General features: G+C 39.8%; 2 protein-coding genes across 2 annotated transcripts in view; one reads left to right on the top strand and one right to left on the bottom strand.

The window, feature by feature from the left end:
- The first annotated feature begins 883 nt into the window (after positions 1-883).
- On the top strand, positions 884-3,391 carry LOC127810902 (transcription termination factor MTERF8, chloroplastic-like). Its single transcript, XM_052350494.1, has 2 exons — positions 884-2,217; positions 3,131-3,391. The coding sequence occupies exons 1-2, from the start codon at positions 1,061-1,063 to the stop codon at positions 3,144-3,146; spliced, it is 1,173 nt and encodes a 390-aa protein (XP_052206454.1). The 5' UTR covers positions 884-1,060; the 3' UTR covers positions 3,147-3,391.
- Positions 3,392-6,708: 3,317 nt separating this feature from the next.
- Positions 6,709-23,031, bottom strand: part of LOC127811519 (cullin-1) — a 34,528-nt gene continuing 18,205 nt past the window's right edge. The window contains exons 11-20 of the mRNA XM_052351450.1: positions 9,414-9,449; positions 9,245-9,331; positions 9,015-9,164; positions 8,876-8,931; positions 8,655-8,775; positions 8,398-8,559; positions 8,130-8,273; positions 7,815-8,033; positions 7,544-7,711; positions 6,709-7,423 (exon numbers count right to left, since the gene is read on the bottom strand). Of these exons, the coding sequence (XP_052207410.1) occupies positions 7,322-7,423; positions 7,544-7,711; positions 7,815-8,033; positions 8,130-8,273; positions 8,398-8,559; positions 8,655-8,775; positions 8,876-8,931; positions 9,015-9,164; positions 9,245-9,331; positions 9,414-9,449 (1,245 nt within the window). The 3' untranslated portion in view covers positions 6,709-7,321. The remainder of the gene's footprint in view (positions 7,424-7,543; positions 7,712-7,814; positions 8,034-8,129; positions 8,274-8,397; positions 8,560-8,654; positions 8,776-8,875; positions 8,932-9,014; positions 9,165-9,244; positions 9,332-9,413; positions 9,450-23,031) is intronic.

The raw sequence follows: 23,031 nt of genomic DNA, 5'->3' as shown, positions 1-23,031 counted from the left end.
GGTTTGCAGATTTTTTATTTTTAAATATTTTGGTTGTTGCTGGATTTATATCTAGGTAATTTGTTTGATCTATATGTTTTTTGTTTTCTTTTATTATTTAGTTTTTTCTTTTTCTTTTTTACTGATTCACACTTATGTATTTGCTTATTTCTTTTTCTATTTAACGTTCCTAAGTACATTATTACCCGCATTCTTTTTTTTTTCACTGAACAAATTATTCTTTTCAGCATATTACACAAGAATTTATCATAATTGAGCTATATTTTAATAACATACACAATATTGAAATCATAACGAACGAGAAATATCTTCAATCAAATAATTAATAAAATGAATCAAGAAATCACCATTTATACGAAGTAATTACCTTGTTACTGAGAGTTTAGAATAAGACATGCCACATTTTTAGTGTTTTGTGTATCAAAATAAAAATAGTGTATTAGAAATGGTAGACGTTAATCTCACTCTAATAAGTCACAAATACTATAGACGTTGGATACAATTTTTTGTTAAAGACATATATATATATGTTAGTAGAAAGACCATGATAAAAGTATAAAAAAAGTTAAAAAAAAAAAAAAAATGTCAGACAAAAAGGGGCATACATATTCCGGAATAATTAAATAACTAATTTTGTTGTATGTTTGTTTATTTCTCATGATTGCAATATGATTATTTTGTTTATTTTTTATTTTTTTATTATGATGTTAATTTGTTATAACTACTAAATTATGTAACTTCTACTTTAATGATTATTTTTTTTTCTTGTGATATCCGTGCATCGCACGGGTGATGCACTAGTTTTTATTCGAAACACGTTTCAAAAGCCCTAATTTTGTAAAAATTTGTAAAGTGTCCTATTTTTAAAAAAATTAGTACCAAAAGTCCTATTTTTGCAAATTTCCCTCTTCGGGCTAGGGTTCGTTCTTCTGTAGAAAACTAAAATTTCTAGCCGTCGTCTTCGGGGGAGGTGTTTCTGTCAAGATCGTGAAGAGCCTCTCTGCAAAACCGGTGAGTTACTGTTTCTGTTTCCCCCTCTGCTGGAATTTCTTCTTCGTCAATGTCTATCTGCAAAATTCTAGGCCAAGTAGTAGTAGTAGTAGTAAGGGTTGAAGTAAGAGTGGCTTCTTCTTCGCCAATAACCCACCGCCGGTTTTCTTCTTCATCCATCCAAGTTGAAGAAGCTTCTCAAAATCAAGTCTCATTCAGTGCGAATTACCTCGTAAACACATGTGGGTTTGATCCAGAAAAGGCTATCTCGGCTTCCAAGTATGTCAAATTTCAAGCCCCTGTTAAGCCAGACTCTGTTCTGGCATTCTTGAAGAACCATGGATTCACCAAAACTCAGATCACAAGATGCATCACGAGGCGTCCTGTCGTCCTCTCAAGCAATCTCGACAAGACCCTTTTGCCCAAAGTTGAATTTCTCAAGTCTAAGGGCATTCCCACAACAGATATTGCTGAAATATTGTCCAGAACGCCCGCTATGTTGACAAGAAGTTTGGAGAACCAAATATTGCCATCTTTCAGTTTCCTTTCCAGTTTTTTGGAATCCGAAGAGAAGGCTATTGCTGCTATTAAACGTTGGGGTGATATTGTTTTGTGTGATCTTGAAACTTGTTTGCAACCTAACATTGAAATTCTACAACATGCTGGTGTGCCTGCTAAGAATATTGTGACTGTTTTGCAGTACCAACCTAGAGCATTCATTTCAGGCACCAATAGATTTCAACAGGTTGTGGAGGAGGTAAAGAAAATGGGTTTTAATCCTGCAAGAGTTAACTTCATGTTAGCAATTGTTGCGTTGAGAACAATGAGTAAATCAACATGGAATAAGAAGATTCAGGTTTATAAGACTTGGGGTTGGTCTGATAATGAGATTCTTTTGGCTTTTAGGAAGCATCCATATTGTTTGGTGGCATCAGAGTATAAAATTATGCGGGTGATGAATTTTTTTGTGAATAAAGTAGGATACGAACCCTCAGTTATTGCAAAAATCCCAATCCTTACTAGCTTCAGCTTAGAGAGGAGAATTTTTCCAAGGTATGCTGTTTATGAAGTTCTGGTGTCGAAAGGTTTAGTCACAGACCAAGATTTTCGCTTGACGACAGCACTGCAGATATCCGAAAAGTCATTTCTAGATAGATTTTTGAAGCCTCATGAGAGACAAGCTCCGGAGCTATTGAAGTTGTATAAAAAAAAGCACTGTCTTGCAAAGTAAGGAATCAACCTATCTCTCTCTCTCTTCAATTCTCCAGAGCTTTCCTCTAACGCAGTTACTGTCAATATGACCCGGAAAACACCCAAATTGATCTTCTTGAAAGCTAGTCAGGGCAAATGGAACTTGAAGTTACACAACTTGGTGCCTTTAGTCTTTCATTTTGTAGTTTTTGTAGCTTGATGCTTGTTAACTTCAGATATTTATACTTGGAGGTCCAATAAAATATGTTATTTTGTTAAATATGTGGACCTTCTATGTATGAACCTATAGGTTAAGACAGTGTCTGGTCAGCTAGGAAAGTGTCTATTAGCCAATCAGTTGCATTTGCATTTCCCTTTCCCCATACATATGTTGTGCTCTGCTTTAATGTTCTTCTCCGATGCCCACAAAAACTCTCCTTGGCCATTCTCTACCCACTAAATCATATCTAGTTGAATTATTACAAATATGCAAGTTTATTTTTCCATGAATGTTGTAGTCAATAATTTTAATCACCATCATTACTGTGTCGTTTTTGATAGTTTTGAGACCAGAATTCTAGGATACTGTGCGTGTTCCTGAATAGATGTTGAATATGGTGGGATACTGAATTAAAAATACACAAGGAGTTGTTTATATATATAGAAGGAAAATGTGAGTTTGCCAAACAACCCTTTGATGCGTATACTATTTTTCATTGGTTGGTCAATCAGTAAGTCAACACAGGAATAGATGCTGAATATGGTGAGATATATGCTGAGTAGATGTTATTTGTCACAGAGAAGAAAGCGCTAGGGAAAAGGAATTATATTGTTGGTGGATTGAAATATCAAGTTATTTTTGTACCCTTAGGTCTGCAAAGCCATTATTTACATAATTCAAACTCCTAACTTTCAATTCGCAAAGAGGCAATATTTCCATTCCTTCCAGGGCTCACCCTCTTTGAACCACACGAAGAACTATTGTGTTTTTGCTGTGTTAAGGAAGTACATGCTTTGATAAGGCCATTATGGAGAAGCCACGTGGCTAATTATTTTTTCTTAATACACCAGTGAAATGTGTAACATTTAAATCATTAGTTTCCTTGGCCATGTAAGCAAGCATATAAATACATTATTGATATTAATTACTGGATTTGTAGTTTGTAGTTTAATGGTAGGTGATAGTATTTGTGAATTTAAAATCTCAAAGTTTCAGTATCGTGAATTTAGTTACTCCTTTACTAAAGTTCCGAATGATATAAGAACTTACCCAATGTATGCAAAAAAGAAATAATAACTTAAATAAAAAAATGTGCTAATTTTTTGGTTGTCAAAACTTTTTCTTGTATAAAAATATTCATACAAAGACTTGTATACATATATATAGAAAGTATATAAAGTTATAATAAAAATTTTTTGTTAGAAATTAAAAATAATCATAATATCTTCAATACATTATTATTATCTCAAGACTAGAGATTTCATTTCCAGACGAGTTTAGACAGGTTGTGAAGGAGGTAAACAAGACTGGGTTTAATCCTGCTACGATGATGAAACTCTTCTATCGGCAATTGGTGCATCTCGGGGGCAATGACCAAAATCTACTGATGTTGAGATTCTTGTGTTGTGGCTTTTAGGAAGAGCCCATGCCCCATGGTGCATGATGGTGAATCATGGATTTTCTTGTCAATAAAATGGGATATGTGAATCCTCCATTATATATTGCAAGAAGCCCATTACTTATTCGCTTTAGCTTCCAGAAGAGGATTGTTCCAAGCCAAGCTGTACAATTTGAACGTACCAAATCAATCTTGGTGTCAAAAGGTTTAATAGCAGTCACAGGCCAAGATATATTAGCTCCTTGACGACATTGTTGCTGATTTTTGAGAACTCAATTTTAGATAAAGTTTCGAAGCCTCATGAGAGAGAGAGAGAGAGAGAGAGAGAAGTGCCTTCATCTAGCAACATACCTGTTATTGATTCACCCACGCTTCTAAAGACTAACAACAAAGAAGAGTTCCAAATTGAAATCTCAAAGCTGCAAGTTTCCTGTGAGGAGAGGGGGATTCTTTCAGGTATGTATATGCATACAACATTCTCAATGCAAGCTCCTGAACTATGGCTCATAGAAGCTGAGTACTTTCGCTATTTACGAACCTACCCTCCCCATCCCAAGATGGAAACTGTTTCGTGCTCTGGGCTCTCTTTTTTTACACGTTTTACCTTTTTTGCTCGTCGAGTGAAATTCTAGAGTGATTAGTGTGAGCTAAAAGTTGCTTAGTTGTACAGCTACAAGTCTTGGATTGAACAAAGACACTTTTTGAGGAGATGTTTAGGGTAAGCTGTTCAAGTTGTACGAGTGAAGTGCCCTCACAGTGTTGCACTAAGGAGTAAGGAAAAGGTTGCTTGGTAAGCCTTGAGATACTTAAAGAAGAGAATACATGGGTGCCAGTTCACCCTCTTCCAAATATTGCACTTGCAATCAACATTGAGATACTTAAAGAAGAGAATACATGGGTGCCGGTTCACCCTCTTCCAAATATTGCACTTGCAATCAACATTGAGATACTTAAAGAAGAGAATACATGGGTGCCGGTTCACCCTCTTCTAAGAAATCTCAACTCTTGTTTCCTTTTCTTCCTCTATTTTCCCTTTTGCCTTTTTGGCTAAGAGATTTTGTTTCCTCACTATGGGGGATAAGGCTTGATGAGTTGTGTATTGTTCTTAAAGGACCATGATTTGTTTTTTTGGTTTCTTTTTCCTTCTGATTTTAATGAACCCAACGGGTTCTAACTAATGGGAGATGCAAGAGTGACCGACAAAGAAGGAGACAGGCTTTATGAATTGGGGCATTCTATGCCTTTGCCCTGAAGCTTGTTTCTCACATAGTGCTTGCTGTACTCTCCATGAATATATCTTCTTCAGTACTTGCAAGGGTTGGTCTCATTCGTAGTAGTACTCCTTTGTGTAAAAGCTCTTCACATCTGCCTATTAGTGGAAGCTAGGGGACTCTTATAATGTGCTAGTTTTTCTCAGCAAATTGGTCTCAATTAAAAGCTGTAACATGGAAAGAAGCATATGCATGCCATCATATAGGCTGAACCTATGACCACCACCACAAGTTTCCTTTCTGAAATATTTACAAACATGGAAAATAACAACTCCTCAAAGAGACTGAACTTTTTCAGTGGCGGCTCCTATTAAATTACTGGTGTGATAGCAGTAGGAAAGCAACTTAAAATGTGCTTTCGATGATTTTAAGTTGAATTGACAAAAGGGCATGTTGAGAAGCAGCAGAGCACCAAACAGAGGTAATTTTTAAACATTAAGAGAAGGTTGGCTTGACATGGCAACAAAGTTGGAAAATTGCTCAAGGACCATGGCATGTCGGCAGAAAGAAGGAAGAAGATACCCCCACGGGGTAGCTTAGTGGTGGAAGAGGGAACGGGTGGTAAGGACGTCGCAAATTCGAGTAGTGGGAGGTACAGCTTTTATGTAAGTGATGTAATTCCTTCTAGATTGTGCATCGTTAGAGTCAATACTGACTTTGCTGACTAAAATCAAACTCGAATTTACTTACCTGTGGTTCTTGGGAGGAGGTCATAGCTCCAGGATTATGGGAGCGTAAGCACAGAAGATTCAAAATTTGAATTAGAAAGTAATTTTCTAGGTCTAATTTTTGGAAAGAAATATCTCTAGACTGGCAGGGCGTCATATACAAGGCTACGAAAATATGAAAATGCTAGTATTTTTTTGGAATATGAACCCCAAAAATCATCATCATCAAAATGGCATGTAGTGTTTGCTTCTCCTCTCCCCTCTCTAACATGCCATTAGCATAAGTGATTATGAAAGACTTTCTGAAAAGCTGAAGGGATTACTTTATTTTATTTTATTTTTAATAGAGTTAGTTTAGATTTTAAGTGATGTTTACATGCTGTAAGAATGGACCTAATCACCTTTTCTATATATTAAGACAGACTCAACGGGATAAAATCCACTTTTAACATTTTCTCACTACACTCAAGTGTCAATCCATAGAATTATAATATCTCTTTTAAGGTTTAATAATAATATTATTAATTCTTCCATCCTTGAAACTCAAGATAACCTAATAATAATCAATCAACTAATCTCACAAAGATGGAAAAAGACTATTCATGAGAAGACTCAAAATGAAAATCTTTCTCTAAACATGTCGATTCGTGAAAGGGCTCCTTTGAGAATCCATTTTTCACTTGGAAAAAAAAAAAAAATTTAGCTGTATTTGAAGCAAATGGGCCCCACAAGATCTTTGAGCAACTTTTGTAAGTCGCTAAAATAGAAGAAAGGGAACAGATGCCTAGGAGCAAGATCATAACATCTAACTAAGCTGCAAACACTAATAACTAAAATGGGATGAATTATGTTGTTGACCTCCAATCACTGATTATCGCCCGCCCGCCCGCACTGTGGAAAACAAAAAGTAGGACGACTATTGATCAGCTACATAGGGAAGGATAGAACACAACAGTATATATAGCGATAGATAGGAATATGACATCCATTTCTTTCTGATCCATCTATCAAAGAATTCAAAGCTAAAACATGGTACACAAACCCACAACTTGCTCAAGACAAAGTATTCCTTGGATATATATGACAAGCTAAACAAAGGTAAGAAGTTAGACTGCCGGCTAGAGCAAGATTTAACAGGATAAATTACAATCTTTGTTTACAGGAGGGGGAAGCGGAGGGCAGGTCAGGGCAAACTGAAATAAGCCGTGGAGAACAAGCATGCATCATTGATAGAGAGATATTTCACTAATAGACAGATGGTCGGTCCCCTTGCTGGTGCACTAAAAACTAAATAGAACACACAGATAAAATACAATTGTTTCCATATATAGAACAGGCATGGCATTTTTAACATATTGTTCGCGCCTGCCTTTTAGGGAAAAATATACAAGACTTGTCAAGCTCCCGGTGTTGCGCCATCGGCAGACCAGGCCATCCAACAGCGACAAAATTTACAGCAGTTTTGTTTGTGCTCTAACTGAGCCCCGTCCCATCATCATGATCTGACCTTTCTCTACTGTTGGGGCTAGTTCCAGCACCAAAACGATATACTAAAAATGGGCTGTCATGTCAACTGGCCAAATCATGCCAAGTACTTGAACAGGTTAGGGTTCTCCTTGTCCCTTTCCAGATAGTCCCTAGTGATTAGATCTTCAATCCTTTTCTTGATAGCCTTGAAGTCAGGCTGTTGATTTGGAGTGCAGTTCATAGGAAACATTTTTTGTTAGAACTAAGGAAACATTAAAAAAAGAGAGGAAAAAAAAAAAAAAAAAACATAGGTCAAAAGGAAGTTTTCTGATGGTACCTTGAACATGCGGCCTAACTGCTCAACACACTCCATAACCAACTGTTGGTGGCCCAAAACTTTCCGACTCTTCATGATACGCACAATTGAAGCATCGATAGCATACCTTCTGTCCTTGTCAACATCTTCAATTACCTTTTTCTTCTCATCCACAGGAGGTAGAGGAATCTGCATTTTGGAGCATTTTAGCATCCCGCTCACTGGATCAGTCAAGAGGGGCCAAAAAGACATAAATAGGATATTAAGTTCAAAATGGAGAACGTCACAATACCTTTATCCTTCTCATCTTGTCAGTGAACCTGGAGTTAAACTCAAAGTAATCAGTCGGGGAGATTGCTTTGGTGTTTGGCTCTTTGTTAAGAATCTTATACTTCGCACATGAAAGGGAATGAAGCAGTCTAACAACATCATCATCCGTCAGGTTTAACTGAGTCATGATTTCCTGATAACTTAATCTGTCTGAGGCATTAAAGAGCAGCAGAGCAGAGGCCTGCAGAGATAAAATGTTTAAGCTTAACCTCTATATTAAGAAACATAAAGTCTATGGATACCCAGAAAAAAGGGGGAAAAAAAAATTCAGTAATACCTGGTAGGTTGTCACAATGAGTTCCATGGTTTTGGGTTCAAATTTTCCATTGATGTTACACGTACCCAATGAATATATCCATGTAAGTTTTCTGTGCTTTGTTTTTGTTTGATAGAATTCTCTAAAAACTTCAACACACCTAACCTGGGGCAGAAATGAATTAAATAAAAAATGTCTATCAGGATGCTTTCCTGTGCAGTATACTACAAATATTACCAAAAGGATTTCTAATTCTTAATTGCCTATGGAATAAAATCCAAAAGCATACCATTTCTGCAGGGAGATTGAGATCAAAAGACTTGTAACTTGGCCAAAATCCAGTAGTCAGGACAGTAACAGTCAAGTCAATCCCTGGATTTGGATTTGGGTTCTTGCTGAGATACTCCTCAAAGTAGGCTTGATTTTCCCTTGCCAAAGTCAAATCTGTGACCTGGAAGACATCAAAGCAAAAATAGTTCTCTCCATCAGTATCACAATAATATCTTAAAGCATGAATTGCAGACAGTATGGCTGCAGGCAACTTGCCATCCCCTCCATCTTTGATGTGAACTGACCACCACACTGCTGCTTCAGCTTTGTAAGAATACTTCTCTCATGCTCGTCATTAGCACTCTTGTCAAAAAGTAAGCGTCGGGCAAGCTTCTTTCTGCCAGAAGTTGTAAAGCAAAATAATTATCCAAGAACCTAATCCACTGTATTTCTATAATCACTTTAAGGAGACCAACTCAAATATTAAATAATATTACCTATAAAATTCGGCAAACAGATCCTTGTCACTAATATAAGCAAGCAACTTTACTACCTGCAAATTGGAAAGAGATTCAATTACACCTTCCTATATCTTGAGAATAAGTGAAAATCCTTTCCACGAGGAAAACAGAATACCTTCTCAAGTGTTTCTTCAATGGCTTCATCACTCAATTTCTCACTCCCACCCTTCTTCAGAATATTATCACAAAAAGTGGCCAGCAGTTCCGCACTTGAGCTTCCACCAACACCCTTATTGCAGAAGATTTCAAAAGCCTCCTTGAGTGCCTAAGCAAACGAAGAGAAAATGTTGGCACGGGAATAGTAACATGGAAAGCACAATCATGCAACAATATCTTAGAACGGACCTTGTGGAAAAGAGTATGGTTCATGAAACAGTCAACTACATATGCCAGGTATTTGTCGTGAAGCTCAATCACTTTTCTGACAAAAAGCTGAACATCCCGAGTCTTAGTTATATATGACATCCAGAATCCAATCTCAAGTTCAAGAAGTACCATCAGAATTTTGCATTACCTGTTCCTGCAGACCAACAACATCTTTCTTGTCTGCCTGCAAAAGGACATTTCTTGAAATGAGGACCGGGGACAAACATCAAAGAGGTTGTCAATAAAGAATGCACGGCTGCATATTCTCCCTCCAGGGAAAAAAAAAAACACAAAAAAGACAAAACTGATGACCCAAACTCGATAATTGATGAAAAGCCAACCAACAAACCAGACTTCCAAAATGGCTTTGTCATTTCAAGAAGATGGAAGAAATATACAACAATAGGTTCTAGTTCAAAAGGAACTACATAAACTTAAACCAGCAAGACCTTCATCTATTGGTTTGATTGACCACAAGACACATTCTGCCATATGAATTCTTCAAAAACATATAAATTTCAAAAGCACATTACAAATTTGGAGATGTGAATGGCATATTTAGCAATAAATGGATATTAAATTAACTGGGATCAGATCATGCATTTATCAGTTCAAACGTTCAGGTGTATAAAACTTAAATGGTAAATGAGCAGTTACAAGAGGCTGCTTCCAAGCAACAGCTTGATACTGATGCCTGGTGTACAGGTAACACGGTCTGTTATTTATGGCCACAATTTGATAGCATGGTCATTGAGTCAAGGCTGGTCCTACCGGCCAGTGAAAGCTAAATCAATTGAAACCAATAACAAATTCGTGCTGAATGGCATTGTTGTCACATTCCTAGGGTTTTCCAAGGATGTGAAAGGGAATTAAGGAAGAAACCGGGAGTGAGAGAATAGAAAGAGAGGGAGAAAGCAGAAGGAGGGGGAATTCAGAAGAATGGAGGGAGAATTAAGAGAGAGAAACAGAAGTAAAATGTATTCATCAGCTGCCTCTTCTCCACTCTTTAGCCTATTTATAGGCTGTTACATCCTATCAGTTATTAACAAACTGAAGTACAACACTACAATAGCCTAAATTATATGTTATGTTGTCGTCTCGAGTATACGATAAAGTCATTCCTAGAAGATCAGTGAAGGCAGTGCACACAAGTGGCTATTGAAGGTTTAGATAGGAAATTGTATCTCATGTGAAATTAGTGAAAATTATGGGGTTAAACTGTAATTATCTATAGTCTTCATTGGGATGTCCACCCTATTCTATAAATAGAGGGAATGGGGCAGCCGGGTGTGTGCAAGTTATTCTCATTCTATTGTAATGAGTGCATATTCATTCTGAGAGAAAGGCTAGTGAGCATGATAGCTTTGTAATCTTGGGGAGTGAGTGTTGGATATACTCGAGAATAGGGGAAATCGTTCATGTTGTTGTAGTGATCATTCTTGGCAATAAAAAAGGCTGCTCTTGGTGGGTGTTTGGACGCTAGATGTAGGGTTGCAACCATTGCAATCTGAACTAGGATAATCCGCTTGTCTCATGTGGTTTGCCTTACATTTATGTTTTGTTCTTTATCTGTTCTTTCAATTCTTATAGTGATTGATTTATATTCTGTTTCAATCCAGGAGAATATTAGAGAATTGGGAGAGGATTCTGTTCTTGTCTAAGTAATCACCTAAACCAGTGTATATATTTCAACAGAATACATGCAAAAGAACAATTACTACTAATGCCCTTGGGGTCATGACAACTCCCCCTCCTAAAGAGGTTTTTTGACCCCATAAAACTTATTACAACTGTGTCTTCTCTGTCACCCAATCCCTGCTGGTTCTTCTTCTCTGTTTTCATCCTCTACTCCTTCCACATGCAGCAACTGTCTTCGACATTGGTGACCGGGACTGAATTTATCTCCACATTTATAGCATAATCCTAACTTCCTTCTTTGCTCCATAGTAAATGATTTAGCTGCATTAGGGTTAGAATAAAACCCTAGAATTCACATCTCCTTGATATCCTCCCAGTTGTTGATTGAACGAAGGCTGAATTTCCATTGAGAGCGCATACTTATTGTAAATTGTTTCCAAGGCAAGCCCCTGAAGCCTTACCTTCTCAGCAGCCTGCTTCGCTGTTGCAAGCTGCATCATTTTGACCGTGGGTCTCAGCTCATCCTTGAGTCTGCCGATGAAGCTGGAAACAAAATGGTGCTTTGTTAGGGCCGGCTGTAAACTCCACATTAAGCATCTTAATTCCTCGAACCGAATTTGCCACTTTCCCACTAATCCTTCCCGTCTTAACTTGTTAAACTCTTCAACCACATCAGTCATGGATTTTTCTCCAAAACGGTCACATAGATCTTCTGCAAATTTAGTCTAACCACCTCAGTTCTCCTTGTCCTGATCTAGCCTTGATACCAAGAGTCAGCCATATCATTAAGGTAGGCTGCTGCCAGATTGATTTTCTGCCCTTCCGCTACATTGTAAAACGGAAAAAATCTCACACCTACAAATCCACCACCTCAGTTTATGTCCATCAAACAAAGGGATCTCCAGCTTAGGCATAGGGAAGCATGGCTTCTTTGGGACAGCCTGCACTCCCTGCCTTCTCTCTAATGTGTTCTCTTCTAACACTACTGGTTCTACCTCGAATTCAGAAGATCTGACAGCTCGGTGGATCGTCCCATTTCCAAGTAGGATTGGGTCCAATCTCTCCCTTAGAGGAAAATCAGGAGAAATCCTTATTGAATTTTGCCCCGCCAACATCATCATAAGGCTCTGCATCTGTTCACGAATCACGAATCTGGCTGCCAAGTGTCATGTTCCCAGGGTAGTAGTTGTAATTTTCTTTTTTGTTATAGATATTTACCCTTAGCTATAAGTGGTTATGATTACAGTTGTATTGCACATGGGTGCTTGAGCTGAGGCCAAACGGTTGTACTGCACATGGATGCATGGCTGTGAGGCTATAAATAAACCACAGCTGTAGGATGGAAGGGCATGTTGAGAAATGAATTGAATATTTTGTATTATCTCTCTCTCCCTTTCTGTTATCTCTCTACTTTTCTCTCGAACATTCTTCCTCTTCTTGTTGTTCCTCTCTCTTCCATATGAACTCTTCCCCAAATTCTTCTCTTAATCTACCCAATTCCCTTTTCATACCCTAGCTCATCCCGAGAGTGTGACAATTGGTATCAGAGCCCGTCAATTCTTGGCCGTGATTTAGACTATTCCAGTTGTTAGTTATTCTGATGATTTCCGATTGGGTATTCCAGTAGCAGATTTTGAATGAGCAAGCAACTCTTGGACCAAAATTTTTTGAGATGCGAAGCGAAGGTAATTGCGAAGAGCAGGGTGGGTTTTTGAAGTTGTGCAACGCTTTTGGCATAGCAAGTTCAGGCGAGTAAGGTAGGCGCAGTTGGAAGTAGTGGTTGAGCGATTGCTAATCCCCAAAAACTTCCGATTAGATCTAGGTGATTAGAGATCCACAGGACTTGAGTCTGTTGGCGATTAGTGCAGTGGACATGGCTGGCAATTCTCAATGAATTAAAGGCGAAATAAGGTAGATTGTTGAAGGATGGCCGAAGGCACTAGGATGAAGCAACTGGAGATGCAGTTGGATGCGATGGAGATGGGCCTTCGATAGAATCGTGAGCAGATAGAGGAGAGGTTGGAACTCGGCCTTCGTCAAACCCGAGGAAGTGAATCGAGGTAGAGTTGAGACAATGGCGGTGGAGAGAAATCTAAAAGAAGACTTCTCTACTCTCTGAGAATTCTCTAGTTTTAGACAATAGCTAAGCACCGTTCTAAGTATGTTCTCCCAAATTCCTAACGTGAACTTGTTGGCGAATTTCCCTCCAAGGCCCACCTCGACTCTGATTCTAACTGAATCAAGAATTTGACAGCATGTTCCTGATCCTCTAGAAGCAAAGGAACGGTCGGAATTTGTACTAGAAAATTCCACTAGGGGAACAAATGTGAATCAATATCACACCCCAATGTGTTGTGTACCTAAGGGGTCTTACTGTAATAAAAGTACAATTGGAGTGGCGGGTGTCATTACTAGAATGTGTAGCAAATCAAAGGCGGTATGAGAGCCAGGCTGTTGGCGCCAATCGCTGGGAACCGAGTATATAAAGCTCGGCCCAATTCAATTGTGAGGATCGAATACTTTTGAATTGATTCCTATTCAAATTCTTCCCCCTAATTCTACAATTCTCTCCCTCCTAATTCTTCTTCATTCCCTCCCCTTATTCCGGTGATTCTCACCTAAGCGTTCTTACGAAGAACACTGTCAGATCCAAGAGGTCACGACAATTGGTATTAGAGCATTCGCTCCTGGTTTCCAAGGAAATTGAGACAATAGCAATGGCAGATGGAACTGCAGCTTCAACAAGTGTTGGCTACGATGATGGATGTTCAGACTCGAGTCGGATCAATGGAGGAATTATTAGGCTCAGTGATCGATCGGAGATTGGAAGAGGTAACGGATCGGTTGCGTGGGGATATGTGCAACCACATTAGAGAGGAGATGAGAGAGCAGAGCAATATGTTGCGTGATCAGATACAATAATTCATGCTCGTGTTCTCGAGTCAAGCTCAAGTGAGACTATCTCTAGATTTTCCTCCGAGAGAAAGGTCGGATCCAATTTTACTAGGAGCTAGTACGAGCCAGAGAATGGTTGGCTCGTCGGAAGCGGGGGGTGATCCGACAGCTTTGGAAGACATTGGAATGGGAAGGAGATCGAAAACTCAGGTGAATTCTAATTTTCCTCTACCAAAATTAGAATTACCTGTGTTTGACGAGGTGAAACCTCTTTGGTGATTACGTCGATGTGAGAAACTATTTGGGATACACCGAGTGGCTGAGGACCAGAAGATCATCTTGGCAGTAGCATATTTGAACGACATAGGGGATGTGTGGTACCAAGGCTGGTCATGAGTTAGGGAGGATTGTAATTGGGAGGAATTTGTCAAGGGAATATGTGAACGGATCGGAGAAAAGAGGACCATGGACATCGTGGAGGAATTTAATAAGATGAAGCAGAATGGCTCGGTGCAAGAGTACCAGCTCAGATTCGAGGAGCTGAAGTCTCAGATGTTGAGCCGCAATCCCTACTTGATCGAAGATTACTTCGAGTCGAGTTTTCTGAGCGGTTTGAATGAGGAGAGTTATGGTCCGCAATGAAGACGACCAGGCCCCGAACGGTACAAGAAGCAGTAGAGAGTACTTTACTTCAGGAGATGAATGTAGAAGCTATAATGAAGGTGCAGAGGACTCAAACGAGGGGACAGGGATCCGTCCCATCTCCAACTGTGGGAAGAGGTCCATTAAGAGAGATGTACAGAATAGGACTGGTAATGAAGTCATCTGTTTTTCTGCCTCCAACTAATACGATGCAGCAAGGGGGAAGGGTGATGGAGCCAAAGAGGCCTCCCGGATTGTGTTACCGATGCGGCGATAAGTACCGCCCTGGGCATCGCTGTGGCAGACAATTGTTATTACTGGAAGGAGGAGAAGTGGAGAATGATATAGGGGAGGAAAATTTTGTGGCCGAAGAGGAGGGAGAAGAGGAAGACAATGGCACTATCTCCCTCCATGCTATTAAAGGGGTGGCTAGCAGTAAAATAATCAAGGTAGAAGGGAGGGTACCGGAGGGGTCACTCGTGGTATTGATTGACAGTGGAAGCACACATAGCTTCATTGACGAGGGAATTGCGAGAAAGATGAAGTGTGAGCTTTCCAACACTCAACCATTAACGGTAACTGTAGCTAAAGGAAGTCGAGTGTTGAGTAAGTCGACATGTCTAGGGTTTTGCTGGACAATGCAAGGGGAATCCTTCGAAGCTGATCTCAAATTACTAAAATTAGGAGGCTGCCAAATAGTGTTGGGAGTTGATTGGATGAGAGAAGTTAGCCCCATTAGCTTCGACTTTAACAAAATGGAAGTTACATTGGCTAGGGGAGACAGGAGAATTACGTTGCAAGGAAATGTGGAGACAAAGGTGTGCAAATTGATCAGAGGAAGAAGGTTGCATAAATTACTGAAGTGTAAGATGTCCCAGGTGGCTCAGCTTTTTACCATTGAGGCTTATGTGGATCGAGAAGAACCAAGAGGTCAAGGGACGATGGGCAACAGCATCCCAACGACCAACCAATGGCAGGTACATGAATTATCTTCTCTTAATGCACTACTTATTGAGTTCGGGGACTTATTTGCAAAACCTAACAGCCTTCCTCCTAAGAGACCCTTTGATCACACGATTGCCCTTCAATCCAATGCAGAACCCATCAATATTCGATCATATAGATATCCTCCTAAACTTAAAACTGAGATTGAAACCATGGTTAAAGAAATGCTTGACCAATCCTTGATCCAACCTAGCAGAAGCCCTTTTGCATCTCCCATCCTTTTAGTTAAGAAAAAGGATGGAACCTGGCGCTTCTGCATTGATTACCGCCAGCTCAATAGCATCACCATAAAAAATAAATTTCCTATCCCTATCATTGAGGATTTACTCGATGAGCTAGCTAATGCTTCGGTATTTTCTAAACTTGACTTTAGGTCTGGATATCACCAAATTCGGATGCACCCCTCGGACATTCCTAAGACCACTTTTAGAACTCACCATGGGCATTATGAATTTACACCGTAATGCCTTTCGGTTTAACCAATGCCCTCGCAACCTTCCAAGCCCTTATGAACCATACTCCGCAAATTTATTTTGGTATTCTTCGATGATATCCTCATATATAGCTCCTCTTTCACCCAACACTTAGAGCATCTTAGAGCTGCATTTCAAGTCCTTAGACTCAATCAACTGTGCATCAAAAGGTCCAAATGTTCCTTTGCTCATACACAGGTGGAGTACTCGGGTTATGTCATCTCTAGTGCTGGAGTTAGCACTAATCCTAAGAAGATATCCACAACGTTGTCATGGCCAAAACCTGGGAATATTCGATCTCTAAGGGGCTTTCTGGGACTGATAGATTATTACAAGCGTTTCGTAAGAAACTATGGGGTAATAAGCAAGCCATTAACTGACCTATTGAAGAATGATGGTTTTAAGTGGAGTGAAAAAGCAAAAGTTGCATTTGAAAACCTTAAAAAAGCCATGAGTGAGGTGCTGATACTCGGCATTCCTAACTTCAACAAACCGTTTACACTAGGGACAAATGCGAGTGGTACAGGGGTGGGGGCTATTCTATCTCAAGATGGGCGACCTTTGGCTTTTATGAGCCAAGCCTTGGCCACAAGGCATCAGGGGCTAAGTATGTATGATAAGGAGCTATTGGCAGTCGAAAAATGGAGGCATTACTCGAAGGTAGGGCGGTTTATCATAAAGATTGATCACGAAAGCCTCAAATTCTTGTCTCAACAAAAGTTGAATACCAATTTACAGAGAAAGGGGATGTCTAAGCTAATGGGATTGGAATTTATGATTCAATATCCAAAAGGGAAGGAGAATGTGGCAGCCGACATGTTATCCCGGTGCCATGAGGAAGGGCAATGTGCATTCACATCGGCAGTGATCCCGAATTAGTACCAGGAAATCACAAGTAGTTATGACAAGAATTCGTGGACAAAGGAATTGTTGGAACAATTGAGTCTAGACCCTAACAGCAAGCAAGGTTACACCTTCAATAACGGTCTCATTCGATATCGTGGCTGGCTGGTAATAGGAGACTGTGAGGCGCTGAGGGGAAGGATACTCCAAACGATGCACAACTCTCTTTTAGGAGGACACTTCGGGATCCAAAATACATATAGAAAGGTGAAACATGTCTTTTTCTGGCTTGGATTAAAAAAATCAGTGATGGAGTATGTACTTAAGTGCGACGTTTGCAAAAGGTGCAAACATGAATCAGTAGCTAAACTAGGTTTGTTGCAACCACTGGTAGTACTTGGTCGGGCTTGGGCTCACATTACAATGGATTTTGTCGAAGGGTTGCCACGCTCAGAAGGAAAGAACTGCGTGCTAGTCGTGGTAGATAGGTTGACTAAGTATAGCCATTTCCTTGGTCTCGCTCATCCCTTCGCAGAACCAGAAGTAGTCAGAGAATTCTTGGATCAGGTAGTCAAGCTGCACGGGGTTCCTCAGTCAATCATTTCAGATAGGGATAAGGTGTTTACTAGCTTATTTTGGCAGGAGTTGTTCAAAGAATTGGATTCTAAGCTTCTTATGTCAATTACCTACCATCCTGAGACCGACGGCCACTCTGAACGAGTCAACCAATGCTTGAAAGCCTATCTCAGATGTTTTTGTTTTGCGCAACCTAAAGGATGGAACAAATGGCTATCCTTGGCACAATGGTGATATAATTCTAGCCACCATCGTTCCATAGGGATGACGCCATTTGAGGCTTTATACGGGTACAAACCCAATTTAGCATGGATGGGTAGCGAGCCAACTTCAGTGGTAGATGTGGACTCCTACTTACAACACCGACAGGAGGTCTTACAGAATTTGAAAACGGAATTGGCCAAAGCTCAGAATCGAACGAAACAGATGGCCGATAAGAAGAGAAATGAACGTGAATTCGAGGTAGGAGACGAAGTGTACCTCAAGCTCAGCCAACCCCAACTCAAATCCATCTTACAGCACAAGGTGACCAAGCTCAGTCCCAAATTCTACAGACCTTACCCAATCACCAAACGGGTGGGACCAGTTGCTTACAGATTACAACTACTCGAAGGAACCCAAATACACCTGGTGTTTCATGTGCCCCTTATACGGAAAGCTACCGGGTTTCAGGTCGCCAGCCATCCCCTACCAGTTACCATCCGTGAACCAGAGCCAGCTATCCAACCAATCGCTATTATAGACAAGCGAGTCATCTTCTAGCAAGGGGCCCCTATCACTCAGGTGCTGGTCCAATGGTCCACCCTACACCCAGATAGCAGTACGTGGGAATACCTTCCAAAATTCCTCAATTAGTTGCCCAACACAGCAAGCTTACTTACCATTCTTGGGGACAAGAATTAATTAAAGGGGAGGGGAGTTGTCGTGTACCTAAGGGGGTCTTACTGTAATAAAAGTACAGTTGGAGTGGCGGGTGTCATTACTAGAATGTGTAGCAAATCAAAGGCGGTATGAGAGCCAGGCTGTTGGCACCAACCGCTGGGAACCGAGTATATAAAGCTCGGCCCAATTCAATTGTGAGGATCGAATACTTTTGAATTGATTCCTATTCAAATTCTTCCCCCTAATTTTACAATTCTCTCCCTTCTAATTCTTCTTCATTCCCTCCCTTTATTCTGGTGATTCTCGCCTAAGCGTTCCTACTAGAAGAACATTGTCGGATCCAAGAGGTCACGACACAATGCTGAGGCTAGACATTTCAGTATTCGAAGGAGACAAAACCAAGATGGTGGATACAAAGATATGAACGATTCTTTTATCAATATGGAGTGGTGGAAGGACAAAAGGTGAATTTGGTAGCCACTTATCTCAATGACATAGTGGATTTATGGTTCCAAGGGTGTGGTAGGAGGAGAACGAATTTGAGTTGGCTACAATTTGTAGAAGATTTCTGTATGAGATTTGAGGAAAAAACTAGGACGGACGTGTAAAAAAGTTGTCTCGAGTATAGGATAAGAAGATCAGTGAAAGCAGTGCATTTTGAGGGCTAATGAAAAATTAAATACGAGTTTATATCCCAATCTGTAATTAGTGATAGTTAGGGGGGGTTAAACTATAAATATATTTATGTCTTCATTAGGATATCCGCCTACTCTATAAATAAGATAGATAGGTGGATTGAAATGATCATTTTGATCATTTGATTTCTTCTCTTTCTGAATATAAGAATTGTTGTGAAAGGAAAGACTTGAAAATAGGGAACTTCTTTGTAATCTCGGGTTGAAGGCTGTGTGTGTTCGTGTGATAGAAATAGAGGAAAGGGTTTATGTGGGCTTCTTGTGTACTAATTCTGTACTGGAATTCTAGTGAATTGCTCTTGGACTGCAGCTGGATGTAGAACTGATTTTGATAAGTTCAAACTAGGATAAATCTCGGTGTACTTATGTGGTTTGATTGCTCTATCTTTATCATTTGTCAATTCATTAAATTTTTGTTTATGTTGTTTGGTTTTGATTTTGGGTTGAAGAGTCCTTGAATTCTTGTCTAAGAAAACTGATCTAGTGACCCTAGGATTAATAGGACGTCATCAAAGAATTCAATAAGCTAAGGTAGGAAGGTTCAGTAGAAGAGAATCAAACTAGGTTTGAGGAGCTAAAATCATTAGTGATCATGTCTTATTCAACCTTGAATGAAGCATATTTTGTGTCTAGTTTCGTAAGTGGGTTGAATGATGAATTAAAACCAATTGTGAAGATCATGCAGTTGGTAACAATGCAACAGCAACTGAGAAGGCAAGAATGCAGGAACTTGCAATGGAAGTGATTTTTAGAAGGCATGGAACTCTAATAGAAGGCTATCCCCTTAGCAGTCAAGAGGTGGGAGAAAATGCTTGGACGACAGCCTCAGGTCTGACTCAGGGAAAAGAGCATCCTAATGCAACCAAACCTACTGTTATGGAGCCAAGGAGAAGACTTGGATTATGCTTTAAATGCGGGAACAAATTCAGTCTCGACCACCAATGCAGAAGATGGTTGTTGAATATGGAAGGCTTAGAGGAAGACACTGAAGTAGGAGAGCCAGCCACTATTGGTTAAAGGAACAACGGAAATAAGGTTTTTGGTGACAAGAAACATTTCGGGGGGGGGGGGGGGGGAATTTGTCACGTTCTCAAGGTAGTATTTGTAATTTTCTTTTTGTTATAGATATTTACCCTTAGCTATAGGTGGTTATGATTACAGTTGTACTGCACATGGGTGCTTGAGCTGAGGCCAAACGGTTGTACTGCACATGGGTGCACAGGCTATGAGCCTATAAATAAGCCACAGCTATAGGATGGAAGGGCATGATAGGAAATGAATTGAATATTCTGTGTTATCTCTCTCACTTCCTGTCATCTCTCTCCCTTTTTCTCGAACATTCTCCCTTTTCTTGTTGTTCCTCTATCTTCGATTTGAACTCTTCCTCCCAAATTCTTTTCTTAATCTACTCGATTCCATTTTCATACCCTAGCTCAACCCAAGGGTGTGACACCGAGTTCATCTCATATACTTCCTACTTTGGCATGGATTCAGCTGCTGATTTCCATGCGCAACTAACTGATCCACCCATCAAACTTCTTCTCCAATCCTTCCATCAAGCTCTCCAACTTCCGATCCAATGAGACAATCACCTCATGATTCCTGGTAGACCCAATCTCCAATAGATCCACCCTGACTTGCAGATCAGAAATCGTCGAGTTGAATTGCTGCAGTTGGGACTCGAAGTTCATTCCGGTACCGTCCGCCATCTAAATTGAGATCGCAGGGAGTGTCGCTGGCTGAGGATGTGATCTGATCAATTCTCCTGAGGATCGAACAACAGTCGCCTAGGGTTACAAAGTCAACTCTCTAAAAGTGTCTCCTGAATCTGCTTCACCTTCCTTGACAACCGCAACAATCTCAGAAAACAGCCACGAATCAACCTGCTGTTCCTAGGGTTCCCAAGGATGTGAAAGGGAATTAAGGAAGAAATCGGGAGTGCGAGAATGGAAAGAGGGAGAAGGCAGGAGAAGGAGGGGGAATTCAGAAGAATGGAGGGAGAATTAAGAGAGAAACAGAATTCAAATGTATTCATCAGCTGCCTATTCTCTACTCTTTGGCCTATTTATAGGCTGTTACATCCTATCAGTTATTAACAAACTGAAGTACAACACTACAACAGCCTAGGGTGCAACCAAGGGAAAATACATGCAAAAGAACAATTACTACTAATGCCCTGGGGGTCATGACAATTGTGATAAACGTTTTTGGTTCAAATAGTAATTTCAACTCCTTTGTCACTCGTAATTCCTACTGCCAGACCTATTGTAATCCTTTTGTTTCATTTTGACTGTGTCATGACATCCAGTCAGATATGAAAGAGACTAAAGTTTTGCATGGCAAGCATTAATTGAGCCTCAAAACAGTTTGTAGGGCAACTCTAGCCAGCTCTTGGCTCTAATAAAAGAGACAAAGTCGAGAGTAATTTTACATGATATAATCCACTCCTCTTTCTCACTCTGACATGATTCAGTGCACTCAACTGTCCAGCTTGACAATATGAACTTAGCGTGCATAGAGATTTATCATACTTAACACAGGCAAACAAGGGAACCAAAAGGGATGTCCCAGAACACGAGGATCCCTGCTTTGCAAGGATCAAAGGAGAGTATAAGTTAAAATCAGAAAAGATGAAAATAAAAACTCTTAACACCTTTAAACAGTCATGGGTTGTAAACTGTAATTAAAGGTCTACCCCCCAACTTATATAGGAACAACCTACCAAACCGTAATCCCACAGTATGTGGACCCCCTAACTTAGATATAAAAAATAAATACTCAAAAAGGCATGTATTATAAATCAATGAAGTATAGTAAGTGCAGGCATGGTACCTGCAGAAAAGGGAATGTGATAGGAAAAGGATTAGAATCATGTCATGCCATGGCACCTTCAGTGAAGGGAATGCAATAGGAAAAGGATTAAAATCATGTCAACTGGGATTGCCTTTGTAGTTGCTTAACAGGATGAATTATGGCCTTAGCCAGACCAAGGTAATTAAGCCTTCTATCACCATGCAGAGACTCAGTTCTGGTCAACTGATCACCATCTGGATCTTTTTAGATAAAACTGGAAATTTTCTATGCCCTCTACATGTTTTGGTAATAGAGGTTCTAGGTAAGGTGTTGAATTTGGGAGATTTTAATTGGGTCTCTGGTAGTATCCCAGATGGATATTAGCATTTTCTGCAGGGGCTCAGGTTATCAGTTGGACATTCTGTAGCCTATTCTTTTTGGTTCCAAGGTGATATCGAGATCAGGTAAGTTAGCATTGACTCATTTGGAAACGCGTTAAAGCTAAGCAGGATTACCATTCATCTCCGAGGTGTAAAGTGGAATATTTATCATTAGGATGCATGGTCTCTAAAAAGAGTGATTCCTCTTCTTAAGGCCAAGAAGTTCGCAAAACAGTGTCATAGAGAGATTCCAGAGATATAGAAGGTAAAATGGCAGTAAATATCTATGGAAGGGAGGCTGACTTTTATTTGTTTATTTACTTTTTCCTGATAAGTTTGTCGTGTTTCCAGGTACTAGTTGACTTCACAAGTCTATGAAAAATCTCTTCTTTTTTATTTTTGTTTCGAAAAGTAAATTTCTTGCCCTTCTGTATAGTTGGGTCTTAGGTGGTATGTGTAACAAAACCCTAGGGCACAATCAGAGAACATGAGAGGAAGAAGAAATACCTCTCAAGAATTTTACTAAATCAGAGAACAAAGTATGAATTACAAAAACCAAACTCAACAAAAGAGACACTGGTATTTATATAGCAGCTGTCTTATTGAAGGCAGGTATAACTGCCTAACTATAATAAATAACAGTAGCAGCAACACAACATAGCAACATAACATTAAAGATACAATAAGACGCATGCTATGCTATCACATTCCCCCTCAAACCAGACTCCATAGAAGAAGAACTTGTGATGATCCTTGAGCTGCTTGTAGAAGCACCAGACCTACCACGCACTGGAGACATTTTAAGACCAAGTTTATCACACAGAAACTGAAACCAATCTATTGCCAGCCCTTTGGTAAAAATGCCAGCCACCTGATAAGCTGTAGGAACATATCTAATTTCAACTTCATCACTTTCAACCTTTTCACGCACAAAATGAACATCG

This window comes from Diospyros lotus, chromosome 10 (assembly GCF_014633365.1).
Source record: "Diospyros lotus cultivar Yz01 chromosome 10, ASM1463336v1, whole genome shotgun sequence".
Classification (NCBI taxonomy): domain Eukaryota; kingdom Viridiplantae; phylum Streptophyta; class Magnoliopsida; order Ericales; family Ebenaceae; genus Diospyros; species Diospyros lotus.
The sequence above is the reverse complement of the archived record's forward strand: the minus strand, read 5'-3'. Positions and strand labels throughout refer to the sequence as shown.